At 41.7% G+C, this 15,348-nt stretch overlaps 1 protein-coding gene across 1 annotated transcript; it reads right to left on the minus strand.

Annotated features, from left to right (window-relative positions):
• Window positions 1–1,283: 1,283 nt before the first annotated feature.
• Window positions 1,284–5,646, minus strand: LOC139408878 (procathepsin L-like). Its single transcript, XM_071153290.1, has 8 exons — window positions 5,583–5,646; window positions 3,808–3,946; window positions 3,531–3,653; window positions 3,211–3,360; window positions 2,742–2,966; window positions 2,295–2,463; window positions 1,879–1,996; window positions 1,284–1,700 (listed from the first exon to the last, which is right to left on the minus strand). Exons 2-8 carry the CDS (start codon window positions 3,934–3,936, stop codon window positions 1,601–1,603), a joined length of 1,014 nt encoding a protein of 337 aa, XP_071009391.1. The 5' UTR covers window positions 3,937–3,946; window positions 5,583–5,646; the 3' UTR covers window positions 1,284–1,600.
• Between the last annotated feature and the right edge of the window lie 9,702 nt (window positions 5,647–15,348).

Below are 15,348 nucleotides of genomic sequence, written 5' to 3' on the forward strand. Positions count from 1 at the left end.
CGAGCTGTTAAACGATACTGCAACTCCTCATGCAAAACCTGATTAAAACATCCGGTGTCGATGGTATTTTCAACCAGCAGCTATTGGGAAATAACAGCTGAAAGGATTTTACTGAATTTTGACTGCACTTGGCCTTTAACAAGGTTTGTAGGAAACAGTAAAAGATGGTGTAGCAGTCTTAAGGACAATAGGAAATACAATGGGTGTGAAATTGTTTAAACATTTCTGCCTCAAAGCATGTGTCGATCAATTGTAAAGAAACGATTTGGTTGGCTTGCCACTTTGCATACAAATTATGAACTGTGGGTGCACATGAAGACTATTGAAAGACGGTCAAAATGCTCAACGTGAAAGCAAATATCTTATACCAAGCTGTCTGTATTGGCTTTTATCCATAAGGCCCAGGCATTAAATAAGCCTAGTTAAGCTTGTCTGAGCCAGAACTGCCATTTAGGGGCAAGAGCCCATCTTGTTTCTGTAGGGTGAAGCAGCTTGATGTACAAGTACACCCGCTGAATAGGGTCTCATCCCCCCCTCAAAATCCAGCTAAATGCCAAGTAAATGCATCAGGTCTTATTCACTACTGTGCAGCAAACCCCACAACCTTTAGAGGTGCTACACAGGATCTCTAGAATTTGCCAAATTTCTGAGAACGTCCATAATATCTGCAGTAATAGCACACATTTCCTGACCTGCCAGTGTTGTGTTTAGTCTAATGATTTTGCCTGCCGAAATGGCATCCGTCCTCAAATGGGAAAGCGGTGTTGGCTGTGTTATGTAGAGGTTATTGGGTCAAGACACCCTGTCATTTCCTGGTGGCCAAAAGTCACTGGTTGCTCAATTTCATTTTGTAAAAAATAAACACGCACCAAAGTGTAGGGAATCACTGTACTGTAAATTAAGACGCAAAAACTAAACTTAAGAACAGCTGTCATTTCCTGGTTGCTAAAATGCAACACTGTTCACTCAATTTAAGTTGAGGAAACAAGCACTGAACAGTGTAGAGAATCCTTGTCCCATCAACAACAAAAAAATCACTGAAATATATTTAAGTAAAAATCTCAAGCAGGCGTACCATGTTACAGGGAAATGGGATGCAGGGGAGATTTATTTTGAACAGCCTAGTGCTGTTGAAATTCACCTAGCTTCCAAATGACATGTGTGTTTGAGAGTCAGCCTTCACTGACTGTCATAATAGCTGCTAGATAGTGCCAACATTTAAAAAATGAGTGCTACATCGTAGAAAAATGTAGTCGATTAGTACCACAAAGTAGCCTCACAAATCAATTTTAAAAATGTTTATTTTGCTGATGTACAAAACAGTTGTAAAAGCAGAAAATGAGGAATGTACACAGGTTACACCTGTAACATTCACTTGGCTCAAGATGCATAGACATAAAAATGTATAAAACAAAAATGGGTAGAATTTCATAAATTCCCTAAATGTGCTTCTTTAAAACCCAAGCAGCAGGTTATCATGCACCTTTCACTGATGTATTTAATTAAGGCAGCACTGTAACCATGACCCGTTTTCCAGATCTTTCATCAAACGTTTCTAAAACTAAGGTCTAGTGTACTAGAACCTCCAGGTTGTAGAACACTAGACCAGTGGGTAGCTGGCTGCCGTGGCGATGCCACAGTGGTTCTTCCTGTCTTTGGCCATGTAGATGTAGCCTTTGTCTCCCCACTTATCACTCCAGCTGAGGAAGAGACAAAACATGTTAGTCCCACAATTATAGATTTACTGCTGCTTTAGAGAAATGTATGACTTAGACCATAGTATCAGGACAAGAGGCATATTCCCCGATGAGGAAATCAACACATCCCATAGTGGTGACGTAACAAACAAACATCCTAGGAAGATACTATGTACTGTACCTGTTCTTGACAATCCAGAATTTCTTGCCATCTACATCCTCTCCTTCAAAACCGTATCCCACCACCAGAACTCCATGGTCAAGCTCCTCACTGCTGCACTCCTCCTCATAATAGATGCCTACAGGGAGAGGTCAAAGTTAAATTAGTGGGCTAAGATGCTGGGTTTACCTCAGTATGTAAAACCACCGGATCTCAAAGCTAAAGGTCGTTAGGTAGCGTGTAGCTATTTACATGGAAAAACTGAAATATTTGGTAAAAAACAATTTACTTCAAAGATGAAACCATTTGTAAATATTAACTACAGTGTGAAAAGGACAGACCAGAATAGCTCACTGCTACCCAAAAATAGTAGGTAGGGAATCCAATCCTTGCAAATATTGTAACAATTTAAAGTGGCATCGCTAACTGCTACTCACCAGACTGGTAGAACTGGAAGGATTCGTGGCTGGCATCGATGGCGACAGAGACTGGGCCAACAGACGCCACAGCCATCATCAGAGTGTGCTCCTTGCCATTGGGGATGTCCACAAAGCCGGTTTCATTAACGGCACTGAACTCTGGTCGGTAGTGGCAAAGATCATCATCCTGAGTAACCAGATAAGCCCAACGGCCATGATTAGTAAAAAAAAAAAAAAAAAATTATTCAAGCAAGTCAGTCATCCTTGGAGACATAAATCGAACTGTAATGTAGTGGAAAATGTAATTTATTTCTCAAAGTTGTAAGTCATGCCAAAATAATAACCATAGGAGTTGGATCTACAGGAAATTATCTGGAAACAGGCTAAAAGAACAGGGCATTTTAATAAATGCATATTTATACCCTATTATATTTGAATTCAGACTAATAGAACACAGGGCCTTACCTTGCCCACATAGGGGTAGGACGCCTCTGTGTCCAGGCCGCCGTTGTCCTTTACATACTGGAACGCCAAGTCCATGAGACCCCCATTACAGCCCTCGTTGCCCTGGGGTCTGGAGCAGTCCATCAGGTTCTGTTCACTCAGAGACACCAGATTGCCAGTCTTCCTGAATTGCTGGCCCTCTATGGCTCCGGTGGAACTGAACGCCCAGCAAGACCCACATGAGCCCTGGGGGAAAGATTGTTAAACATCATGTTAGTATTTCATGTCAGAACACTGACATGTGCATATTAAGCCAGTGTATGTAAGTAATAACCCATTTGCCACACTGTAAATTACAGGCATGTCATTGGTAAGCATGCAAACAAGCCAGACATTTCCTGGATGTAAGAACTCAGGAAAGCCTGCATTAAGTGACAGAGCATTGTGTGTGGATAGGAGTCATGACTCATGAGTGCGATTCAGATCTCACCTGGTCCTTGACAGGAGTGACGTAGCCCTTCTCTCTCCAGTCCACAGCTTTAGGGGCCTGCAGGTAGTTGGGCTCCATGAACAGAGAGCCCTTGTACTTCCTCTCAGTAGTCTGCTTGTAGCCGTTCAGCTGCCTGAACTCGTCGTTGGTCTAGGGAGGAAGGAATTCAGAAAAACACGTTGAAATGTAGTCTACCTGGCCAGATGTGTTCTGTAAGTTACCATCTGAATTTAACATGTAGGTTTAATGTCTTGCACCCAGAATGAGTAGCGGCACCCATTTCATCCATGTCAAGCACTGCTCAGCAAGGTGATTCTTACCATGTCACCAAAGTGGTTCATGCCCAGACGATAGGAGAGTTTTCCCATAGAGTGGTCCAGGTTGTGCATCTCAATCTTCTTCAGGTTCCTCTCCCAAACCATCCTCCTCCAGCCCTCCTCCCTCTAACAATGAGTGAAAAACAGTCAGAAAATACACAATCCATGTAATATTGTTAAACTGAGTTAATTGTAATTTACAGCTACATGTATGCAAAGGCACCAATTAGAGCCACTGAGGGGTTCCTATGTGCTCCTCTACTTCTGTTTAAACACCCACCTCATGGTAGTTCTTGCTGTGCCAGTTCTTCCACAAGTGCCAGTGGCCCTCCAACTGAGAGTCAAACATAGGGGCTGCATACACAGCACTCATACAGAGCACCAACACTGCCAAATAGAGCGACGTCATAGTCAAACAACTGAAGGGAGAGAGCAGAGTCATCAGTCAGCCTTGTATTCAGTGTTAAGAATCTATACATTAAAAAAAAAAATGTTGAAATTGTTTCTTTGAAACAATAGAGCTTCAATGTTATAGCCACTACCAGAAGAAAATAGAGGCTGGGCAGCACCAACTTTTCAGTGGAAGAGCTACAGCTATCCATTTGGTCTCCCACCCAGGGTTTTAACCAAGCCCTGCTTAGCTTTGACATGTCCCTGACTACTACCCATGTGGTACAGTGAGAAGTCTCTTAACTTCAGATTCACTGTTGCTAGCAGTCATGCCAAAGGATAGGTTTAACAGAAACAATGAAATCACCCTACATATCAATGACACTATTCAGGCATATATAAGATTTGTGAAGGCATCAGCAGCTATTGTTCAAAGTCAACTAAAAATAGACATCTAGAGTTAAGCTTCACTTGATTTAAAAAGTAATCTTAAAATTAGGCCATATGTTGGATTCACATCTCCCTCAACAAATATCTAAGTTAAAGAACAGGCCTAAATCAAACTTGCGACCTATTCTTTAACTTTTGGTTGAGCTGGAGGTGTGAATCAATCATTAATATGTAGACAAGCCAAAATTAAAGCCTTGACACAAAATATACAAATCCTTCAAATGTTGATAATTGGTTGCATTGACAACATTTATATTATTTGTGCAATACAGTAAATAGCCTAAAATTGTGTCTCTTAAACTAATGTGACAGTATTTACTCAACTAAAATGAGTAAACACATCCGTGCCACATTCGAGATGAGTCACTATAAAATGTCTTATTTGCATATCAAAGTTGGTCACGTGCGCCGAATACAACATGTGTAGACCTTAAAATGAAATGCTTACTTACAGGGTCTAACCAATGCAAAAAAAGTGTGACAGCACTGAACTAATTAATCATGCATTCAAGATAGCGTGCCAAGGTCGTAGTTCTGGAGATATTCACAATTGCTATAATAATCTGCACACTGAAAATGGCATTGATCACGGCACCAAATTACGCAGTTAATGAAATCAACAGCAATTAAGGTCATGTGGTTGTGCTTTTAGATGAAGCACAGTAATTAAATTGTTTATATATGTTTCATGTTTGAAAGCGCAGTGTAACACACACCTAGATTGATTTTTGGATTAATTCACGGTTTCCATAGAATTTGGGTTGTACTTTGACGGTTGAAAGCAGTGATAACACATTAAGGAATCAAACGCCGGTCTCTTTTTAAATTGCTGAAAATCTCATTAAGCAACACCTCATCCAAATATTAGCCGCATTTGTACTGTTTCCTATATCGTAACGTATAAAAACGATAACACTGGAGAGGTTTCGTATGTGAGATCTCCATATTCAAAAAATCTAGCGCAACAGTAACTTACACTGAAGGAAAAAACAAAATGGAACGTTACTGTCGTTATTCCAAATTATATCAAGTAATGCTTTTCCAAATGATAAATGTTGATATTCAAGGTAATGTTTGGTAACAGCCGGCAGCAATAACATCAGAAACTGTATCTTAACGCTGTTAGGTATTGTCGTATCAATCGAAAAGCAAATGCCCCTGATAAACGGCCATAACCCAAGAAGACCGACCGAACAACCCTAGCTCAATACTTACTTTCCGTCAATTTTCAATAAAGGCGAGTTGATATATGCTGTTGTTGTGTGGACAATGCCTACTAAACACAACACTTTATACAGCCAGCTATATGTCGTGATAGTAAGGGAGGCCTGTGATTGGCTAAACGGACCTCGATATCACACAGTGTATTTTGGGATTGGCTGAAAAAGGAATTTAAAAAATCTCAGGTCCCGCACCCGAGTAAATATCCCAGCATGTGATTCCTGCCCAAGTGACCGTTTTATCCTTCAGCTGAACTTGATGAAACATCTTTAGAAGTTGATTAGATTACTGGGAGACAAAGGGTACAATTATACATTGTAACGTCGAACCAGTTTGCATTAACATTCTTTCATATTCGGTTACTTTGTTACAGTTCTTTCATCATGTGCCGGCGCAGAGAAGATGAGAACGTGACACGCTGCTGCTCAAACAGCAATAACAAAGAAATGGTCAGTAAAAAAAAGCAAGACATGTTCACTGCACAAGGATGACATGAATTTAGCTAGAAAGTGATAAATAACTTGCCATCATTCTTTGACTCAGCAGTGGGTTACATACCCGATACACATCTTCGTGTTAGTTTGGGGTTTTAGGCTGTGTTCCTGCATATGCACATTGTGACAACTGCAATGTAAAAAGGTCTTGAAAATTCATTTGATTTGATTTAGGGCCCTGGGCATATTTTCTTTTATACTACATTAGGCCTGAAAATACAGGTATAAAATATAATAATCAACAGGTTGATGTCCATACTTTATAAGTACACCAATTGATGTAGCAACTGCAGATTGCCCCTTTAATGCTAAAATACACGAGATTGTCTCCATTCTTTAAACTGATTCATTATTGTGTGATAGCCTGCTGTGTCAAGACAGCATTCTAATGGCCTTGTAAATAACCATTCCAATTTCATTTGAAAGGGGGGGTGTCTTACAAGCTGTTCAGGGGTTTTCTACCTCTTCTGTACGTTCTCTTTTTGTTTTCCTTTTAAACTTTGATCATATTGTTTTGTATTTTTTGGAGCTCATACAGATGAAATAGCAAAGCATTAATGTACCTATTTAAATTATTAAACCCACTAGATTAAAACCCACAGCAACACACTAATCAACACATTGTTTCTGATCAATACCTATTGTGTACTGTTGCTTTTTCCTTGTCAGTGATAGGAAATACTGCCTGTCAACCAAACACAATCACACAGGAAGGGGAGGGATGGATTCTCTTCTTGCGCAGCTGCTGAATCTACATGTAGATATCTAGTTACTGATAGGACTACTTGATTGGCATTGGTATGTCTACAGAAACGCAGGGAAATCACACACATTCCTAAGGTAAGGAGTTTTTCTCTCTAAATACAATCAGTATAGATTTCATTATCCCAATTACAGTGCTTTGTAGTATAATTCAGATCAAGAAGAAGTGTTGATTGATTACATTGGAACTCATCTCATTCCCAGACACTTACCCCCAAATGCGCAAAAAGTCTGGTGGACCAACGCCTCAAACGTTGCCTTCGTTAGGCAATACAGAAACACTCGGCCTACCTACTTCTTACCCATCATCACTACAACAAATTATCACTCTGACAATTTTAGAATTACCAGCAGAGGGATGTTCAGGTCAAGTTTCTCTCATCCACCAAGAAACCCCAGTCACTGTTTACCTATTTCTATATTTACTGATCTGTGTCTGGTTGCAAGTCAGTCACGTGGACTGGGATATGTTCCTGGTAGCCTCAGACAATAACATCAATATATACGCTGACTCGTGAGTGAGTTTATTAGGAAGTGCATTGGAGATGTTGTACCCACTGCGACTATTAAAACCTTCCCTAACCAGAAATTGTGGATCGATGGCAGCATTCGCTCAAAACTGAAAGCGCGAACCACCGCATTTAATCATGGCAAGGCGACTGGAAACAGTGTATTTATTCCCTCAGCAAGGCAATCAAACAAGCAAAGTGTCAGTGTAGAGACAAGGTAGATAACAATTCAATGGCTCAAACGTGAGACATATGTGCCAATGTCTACAGACAATGACGGATAGCAAAAAGAAAACCAGTCCCGTCGCGGACATCAACGTCTTTCTCCCAGACAAATTAAACAACTTCTTTGCTTACTTAGGGGACAATACAGTGCCACCGACACGGCCCTCTTCCAAAGACTGGGCTCTCCTTCTCTGTGGCCTATGTGAGTAAAACATTTAAACGTGTTAACCCTCGCAAGGCTGCAGGACCAGACGGCAACCTTAGCAGCATCCTCAGAGCATGCGCAGACCAGCTGGCTGGTGTGTTTACGGACATATTCACTCAATCTCTATCCCAATCTGCTGTCTCCACATGCTTCAAGATGGCAACCATTGTTCCTGTTCCTAAGAAAGCTAAGGTAACTGAACTAAATGACGATCGCCCCGCAACACTCTCTTCTGTCATCATGAAGTGCTTTGAGAGACTAGTCAAGGATCATAATACCTCCACGCTACCTGATACCCTAAACCCACTCCAATTTGCTTACCTCCCCAATGGGTTCACAGACGATGCAATCGGCATCACACTTCACACTGCCCTATCCCACCTGGACAAGAGGAATATCTACAGTTGAAGTCAGAAGTTTACATACACCTTAGCCAAGTACATTTAAACTCTGTTTTTCACAATTCCTGACATTTAATCCTAGTCAAAATTCCATGTCTTAGGTCAGTTAGGATCACCACTTTATTTTAAGAATGTGAAATGTCAGAATAAAAGTAGAGTGATTTATTTAAGCTTTTATTTATTTCATCACATTCCCAGTGGGTCAGAAGTTTACATACACTCAATTAGTATTTGGTAGCATTGCCTTTAAATTGTTTAACTTGGGTCAAACGTTTCGGGTAGCCTTCCAGAAGCTTCCCACAATAAGTTGGGTGAATTTTGACCCATTCCTCCGGACAGAGCTGGTGTAACTGAGTCAGAATTGTAGGCCTCCTTGCTCGCACACAATTTTCAGTTCTGCCCACACATTTTCTATAGGATTGAGGTAAGGGCTTTGTGATGTCCACTCCAACACCTTGACTTTGTTGTCCTTAAGACATTTTGCCACAACTTTGGAAGTATGCTTGGGGTCATCGTCCATTTGGAAGACCCATTTGCGACCAAGCTTTACCTTCCTGACTGATGTCTTGAGATGTTGCTTCAATAAATCCACATAATTTTCCTCCCTCATGATGCCATCTATTTTGTGAAGTACACCAGTCCCTCCTGCAGCAAAGCAGACCCACGACTTGCAAGCCTCCCCCTTTTTCCTCCAAACATAAAGATGGTCATTATGGCCAAACTGTTCTATTTTTTGTTTCATCACACCAGAGGACATTTCTCCAAAAAGTACGATCTTTGTCCCCATGTGCAGTTGCAAACCATAGTCTTGCTTTTTTATGGTGGTTTTAGAGCAGTGGATTCTTCCTTGCTGAGCGGCCTTTCCGGTTGTGTTGATATAGGACTAGTTTAACTGTGGATATAGATACTTTTGTACCTGTTTCCTCCATAATCTTCACAAGGTCCTTTGCTGTTGTTCTGGAATTGATTTTCACTTTTGCACCAAAGTGCGTTCATCTCTAGGAGACAGAACGTGTCTCCTTCCTGAGCTGTATGATGGCTGCGTGGTCCCATGGTGTTTATACTTGCGTACTATTGTTTGTACAGATGAACGTGGTACCTTCAGGTGTTTTGAAATGGCTCCCAAGGATGAACCAGACATGTGGAGGTCTACAATTTTTTTCTGAAGACTTGGCTGGTTTCTTATGATTTTCCCATGATGTCAAGCAGCCTACAGGGAGGAGGTGAGGGCACTCGGAGCGTGGTGTCAGGAAAACAAACTCTCACTCAACGTCAACAAAACAAAGGAGATGATCGTGGACTCCAAGAAACAGGAGAGGGAGCACCCCCCTATCCACATTGACGGGACAGTAGAGGAGAAGGTGGAAAGTTTTAAGTTCCTCGGCTTACACGTCACGGACAAACGGAAATGGTCCACCCACACTGACAGCGTGGTGAAGAAGGCGCAAGAGCGCCTCTTCAACATCAGGAGGCTGAAGAAATTTGGCTTGTCACCTAAAACCCTGACAAACTTTTACAGATTCCCAATCGAGAGCATCCTGTCGGGCTGTATCACCACCTGATACGGCAAATGCACCTCCCTCGACCGCAAGGCTCTCCAGAGGATAGTGCGGTCTGCACAATGCATCACTGGGGGCAAACTACCTGCCCTTCAGGACACCTACAGCACCCTGTGTCACAGGAAGGCCAAAAAGATCATCAAGGACAACCACCTGAGCCACTGCCTGTTCACCCCGCTATCACCCAGAATGCGAGGTCAGTACAGGTGCATCAAAGCTGGGACCGAGAGACTGAAAAACATCTTCTGTCTCAAGACCATCAGACTGTTAAACAGCCATCACTAACATAGAGAGGCTGCTGGCAACATACAGACTCAAATCACTGCCAACTTCAATAAAGGTATCCATGGTCGCTTAAAATAATGCCACTTTAATAATGTTTACATATCCTACATTACTCATCTCATATGTATATACTGTATTATATACCATCTATTGCATATTGCCTAAGCCGCACAGCCATCGCACATCCATATACTTACAGTGCCTTGCGAAAGTATTCGGCCCCCTTGAACTTTGCGACCTTTTGCCACATTTCAGGCTTCAAACATAAAGATATAAAACTGTATTTTTTTGTGAAGAATCAACAACAAGTGGGACACAATCATGAAGTTGAACGACATTTATTGGATATTTCAAACTTTTTTAACATATCAAAAACTGAAAAATTGGGCGTGCAAAATTATTCAGCCCCTTTACTTTCAGTGCAGCAAACTCTCTCCAGAAGTTCAGTGAGGATCTCTGAATGATCCAATGTTGACCTAAATGACTAATGATGATAAATACAATCCACCTGTGTGTAATCAAGTCTCCGTATAAATGCACCTGCACTGTGATAGTCTCAGAGGTCCGTTAAAAGCGCAGAGAGCATCGTGAAGAACAAGGAACACACCAGGCAGGTCCGAGATACTGTTGTGAAGAAGTTTAAAGCCGGATTTGGATACAAAAAGATTTCCCAAGCTTTAAACATCCCAAGGAGCACTGTGCAAGCGATAATATTGAAATGGAAGGAGTATCAGACCACTGCAAATCTACCAAGACCTGGCCGTCCCTCTAAACTTTCAGCTCATACAAGGAGAAGACTGATCAGAGATGCAGCCAAGAGGCCCATGATCACTCTGGATGAACTGCAGAGATCTACAGCTGAGGTGGGAGACTCTGTCCATAGGACAACAATCAGTCGTATATTGCACAAATCTGGCCTTTATGGAAGAGTGGCAAGAAGAAAGCCATTTCTTAAAGATATCCATAAAAAGTGTTGTTTAAAGTTTGCCACAAGCCACCTGGGAGACACACCAAACATGTGGAAGAAGGTGCTCTGGTCAGATGAAACCAAAATTGAACTTTTTGGCAACAATGCAAAACGTTATGTTTGGCGTAAAAGCAACACAGCTGAACACACCATCCCCACTGTCAAACATGGTGGTGGCAGCATCATGGTTTGGGCCTGCTTTTCTTCAGCAGGGACAGGGAAGATGGTTAAAATTGATGGGAAGATGAATGGAGCCAAATACAGGACCATTCTGGAAGAAAACCTGATGGAGTCTGAAAAAAAACCTGAGACTGGGACGGAGATTTGTCTTCCAACAAGACAATGATCCAAAACATAAAGCAAAATCTACAATGGAATGGTTCAAAAATAAACATATCCAGGTGTTAGAATGGCCAAGTCAAAGTCCAGACCTGAATCCAATCGAGAATCTGTGGAAAGAACTGAAAACTGCTGTTCACAAATGCTCTCCATCCAACTTAACTGAGCTTGAGCTGTTTTGCAAGGAGGAATGGGAAAAAATGTCAGTCTCTCGATGTGCAAAACTGATAGAGACATACCCCAAGCGACTTACAGCTGTAATCGCAGCAAAAGGTGGCGCTACAAAGTATTAACTTAAGGGGGCTGAATAATTTTGCACGCCCAATTTTTCAGTTTTTGAATTGTTAAAAAAGTTTGAAATATCCAATAAATGTCGTTCCACTTCATGATTGTGTCCCACTTGTTGTTGATTCTTCACAAAAAAATACAGTTTTATATCTTTATGTTTGAAGCCTGAAATGTGGCAAAAGGTCGCAAAGTTCAAGGGGGCCGAATACTTTCGCAAGGCACTGTATATGTACATATTCTTATTCATCCCCTTACATTGTGTGTATAAGGTAGTTGTTGTGAATTTGTTGGAATACTTGTTAGATATTACTGCACTGTCGGAACTAGAAGCACAAGCATTTCGCTACACTCACGTTAACATCTGCTAACCATGTGTATGTGACCAATAAAATTTGAGTTGATTGAACTTGTAAAAGTCTGTGTTTCAGGTGGTGAGGCCTCCTCGTTTACATCAAGCAGTCATCAAGAAGCTGTTGACCTTGATCTATGTATTTAACATTGGAAAGAGGATGCATCGCATAGTTATTTATATACTTGGCATAGCTAATTCTAATAGGCTATACTGTATCTACTGCTGTACATATCATTCTTAGTATATCTTGTGTAAATTCATCTGGTGTATACACCTGTAGATTGCATTTGGATTACAGTGCTATTTGGGATGTTAATTGGATTCCGCTGGAATTTCTTGAATTTTTATATTTTTTCTTGTTTTATTATTTGTAAAGTGTACTTTCACATTGAGCTGCACTGTTCGGAGCTACCCACTGGGCACACACTGGTTGACTCAATGTTGTTTCCATGTAATTTCAATGAAATTAAGTTTCAACCAACGTGGAATGGACGTTGAACAGTGTCCAGTGGCTAGTAACATTAAAGAAGAGGTTGAAGAGGTGCTCTTGCGCCTTCTTCACGACTGTGCGTGTGTGTGGACCATTTTAAGTCCTTATTGATTTGGACACAGAGGAACTTGAAGCCTTCAACCCACTCCACTGTAGCCCGTCGATGTGGATGGGAGCGTGCACGGGCACCACACTTCCTGGCTGTCTCATCATCGTGGGTGATCAGGCATACCACCGTTGTGTTGTCAGCTACGTAGTTGTGGGTGAACAGCGAGTATAGGAGGGGACTAAACACACACCCCTGTGGGATCCCTGTGTTGGGGGTCAGCTTGGCGGAGGTGATTTTGCCTACCCTCACCACCTGTAGTCAGCCCGTCAGGAAGTCCAGGTTCCAGTTGCAGAGGGAGGTGTTCAGTCCCAGGGTCCTAAGTGTAATGGATGTGAAACGCTAGCTTAGTTAGCGGTGGTGCGCGCTAAATAGTGGGAGGTTCGCGCGAGGGGACGGTCTAAAGTTATACTGTTAGATTGATGCTGTTGACCCGGATCACTGGTTGCTGCGGAAAAGGAGGAGGTCAAAAGGGGGGTGAGTTTAACGGATGTGAAACGTTAGCGGTGGTGCGCGCTAAATAGTGTTTCAATCGGTGACGTCACTTGCTCTGAGACCTTGAAGTAGTAGTTCCCCTTGCTCTGCAATGGCCGCGGATTTTGTGGAGCGATGTGTAACGATGCTTCGTGGGTGACTGTTGTTGATGTGTGCAGAGGGTCCCTGGTTCGTGCCCGGGTATGGGTGAGGGGACGGTCTAAAGTTATACTGTTACATAAGCTTGGTGACAAGCTTGGAGGGGACAATAGTGTTGAACGCTGAGATGTAGTCAATAAAAAGCATTCTCACATAGGTATTCCTCTTATCTAGGTGGGTGACAACTGTGTGGAGTGCAATTGCGGTGTCTATGGATCTGTTGGGGCAGTATGCAAATTGGAGTGGGTCTAGAGTGCCTAGGATGATGGAGTTGATGTGTGCCATGACCAGCCTCTCAATGCACTTCATAATTACAGATTTTATTTTATTACAATTTTTAACCTATATTTAAGCCAACACCTCATTTGGCCGCCTTTCCTTCCAGTTCTCTGCTGCCTGAGACTGGAACGAATTGCAAAAATCGTTGAAGTTGGAGACTTTTATCTCCCTCACCAACTTTAAACATCTGCTATCTGAGCAGCTAACCGATCGCTGCAGCTGTACATAGTCCATCGGTAAATAGCCCACACAATTTTACCTACCTCATCCCCATACTGTTTTTATTTATTTACTTTTCTGCTCTTTTGCATACCAGTATCTCTACCTGCACATGACCATCTGATCATTTATCACTCCAGTATTAATCTGCTAAATTGTAATTATTTGCCTACCTCCTCATGCCTTTTGCATACAATGTATATGGACCCTTTTTTTAAATAAACAAATTAAAAATTCTACTGTGTCATTGACTTGTTTATTGTTTTCTCCATGTGTAACTCTGTGTTGCTGTCTGTTCACACTGCTATGCTTTATCTTGGCCAGGTCGCAGTTGTAAATGAGAACTTGCTCTCAACTAGCCTACCTGGTTAAATAAAGGTGAAATAAAAATAAAAGAAAATAACAAATTCTTATATTCAATGACGGCCTAGGAACAGTGGGTTGACTGCCTTGTTCAGGGACAGAATGACAGATTTGTACTTTGTCAGCCCGGGGATATGAACTTGCAACCTTTTGGTTACTAGTCCAATGCTCTAACCACTAGGCTACCCTGCCACCCTAGGGTAGATATGGGTGCTACCGGGGCAGCAGTCATTGTTGCATGAGGCCTTCAAGTTCTTGGGACCAGGAATGATGGTGGTAAAACATCTTAAAACATGTGGGGATTACAGACTGGGACAAGGAGAGGTTAAAAATTACCATGAACATGCCTGCCAGCTGTTCTGCGCATGCTCTGAGAACGCTCCCAGGAATACCGTCTGGCCCTGAGGCCCAGCTGGTGTTGACCTGATTAAAGACCTTACTCATGTCGGCCTTGGAGAGTGAGATCAACTAGTCCTCTGGGTCCGTGACAGCACTTACACCCAGCACAATGTTGTTATTGTCAAAACGTGCCTAAAAATGCATTGATTTCATCTGGTAGCGAGGCATTGTTGAGCAGATCACGACGGAGTCTTTCTTTGTAATCCGTAATATACAGTATCTAGCCTATCAGTGACTTGTGTTTGCTTCTCTAAACAGGACCTACAAATGATAATGTCAGAAAGCAACATAAACATTTTAGGTGTTAGTTTTCCAATAATCTTAGCATTTCAGTATTTGATCCACATATTTTTTAGCTCTCATCTTTCTTTTTCAGCTTCTCCTCTTCTTTCCCACTAGAGGGCGACCTCTAACAGTTAGTCAGCTCAGAAGTAGATCCCAGGCCGGACATGAACAGAAACACTCACACACTAGATGCAAGTTCAGCCTACTCTGACAAATGATAACTTGACTTGCAATCTGGTCTCAGAGAATTTAGTATTATTCTGTATGTAAATCCAAGACACTCTATTTAGTATGATATGTTACGTTTTGTATGGTATGCATTTATTCGTGGATGTCTATCCTCCATTTTGTATGATATGTACAATATGTTACGAATTTGAAAAATGTTTGATGTGTTACAAATTCCAATTTGTTGTTGTTACCATTAGCTAAGTGGCTAGGTGGCTAATGCTAACGTTAGCTAGTGTTAGCTAGGCTAGATGTTAGGGTTAAGGTTAGGGTTTTGTCTTATGTAGCCATACCAAACGTAACTTATCATACTAATTTCAGTGTCCCGGATTTACTTTTACTATGTTATGTCTAGTCTATGAGACCAGGCTG

This window comes from Oncorhynchus clarkii, chromosome 5 (genome assembly GCF_045791955.1).
Source record: "Oncorhynchus clarkii lewisi isolate Uvic-CL-2024 chromosome 5, UVic_Ocla_1.0, whole genome shotgun sequence".
Lineage (NCBI taxonomy): Eukaryota > Metazoa > Chordata > Actinopteri > Salmoniformes > Salmonidae > Oncorhynchus > Oncorhynchus clarkii.

Excerpts from the sequence above, each read along its gene's own strand:
- LOC139408878 (XM_071153290.1), bottom strand. The coding sequence starts at position 3,936 with ATGACGTCGCTCTATTTGGCAGTGTTGGTGCTCTGTATGAGTGCTGTG. Across the intron at positions 3,654-3,807 it reads ACAGCAAGAACTACCATGAG|AGGGAGGAGGGCTGGAGGAG; the intron begins GTGGGTGTTTAA and ends ACTCATTGTTAG. Across the intron at positions 2,967-3,210 it reads TCACTCCTGTCAAGGACCAG|GGCTCATGTGGGTCTTGCTG; the intron begins GTGAGATCTGAA and ends TCTTTCCCCCAG.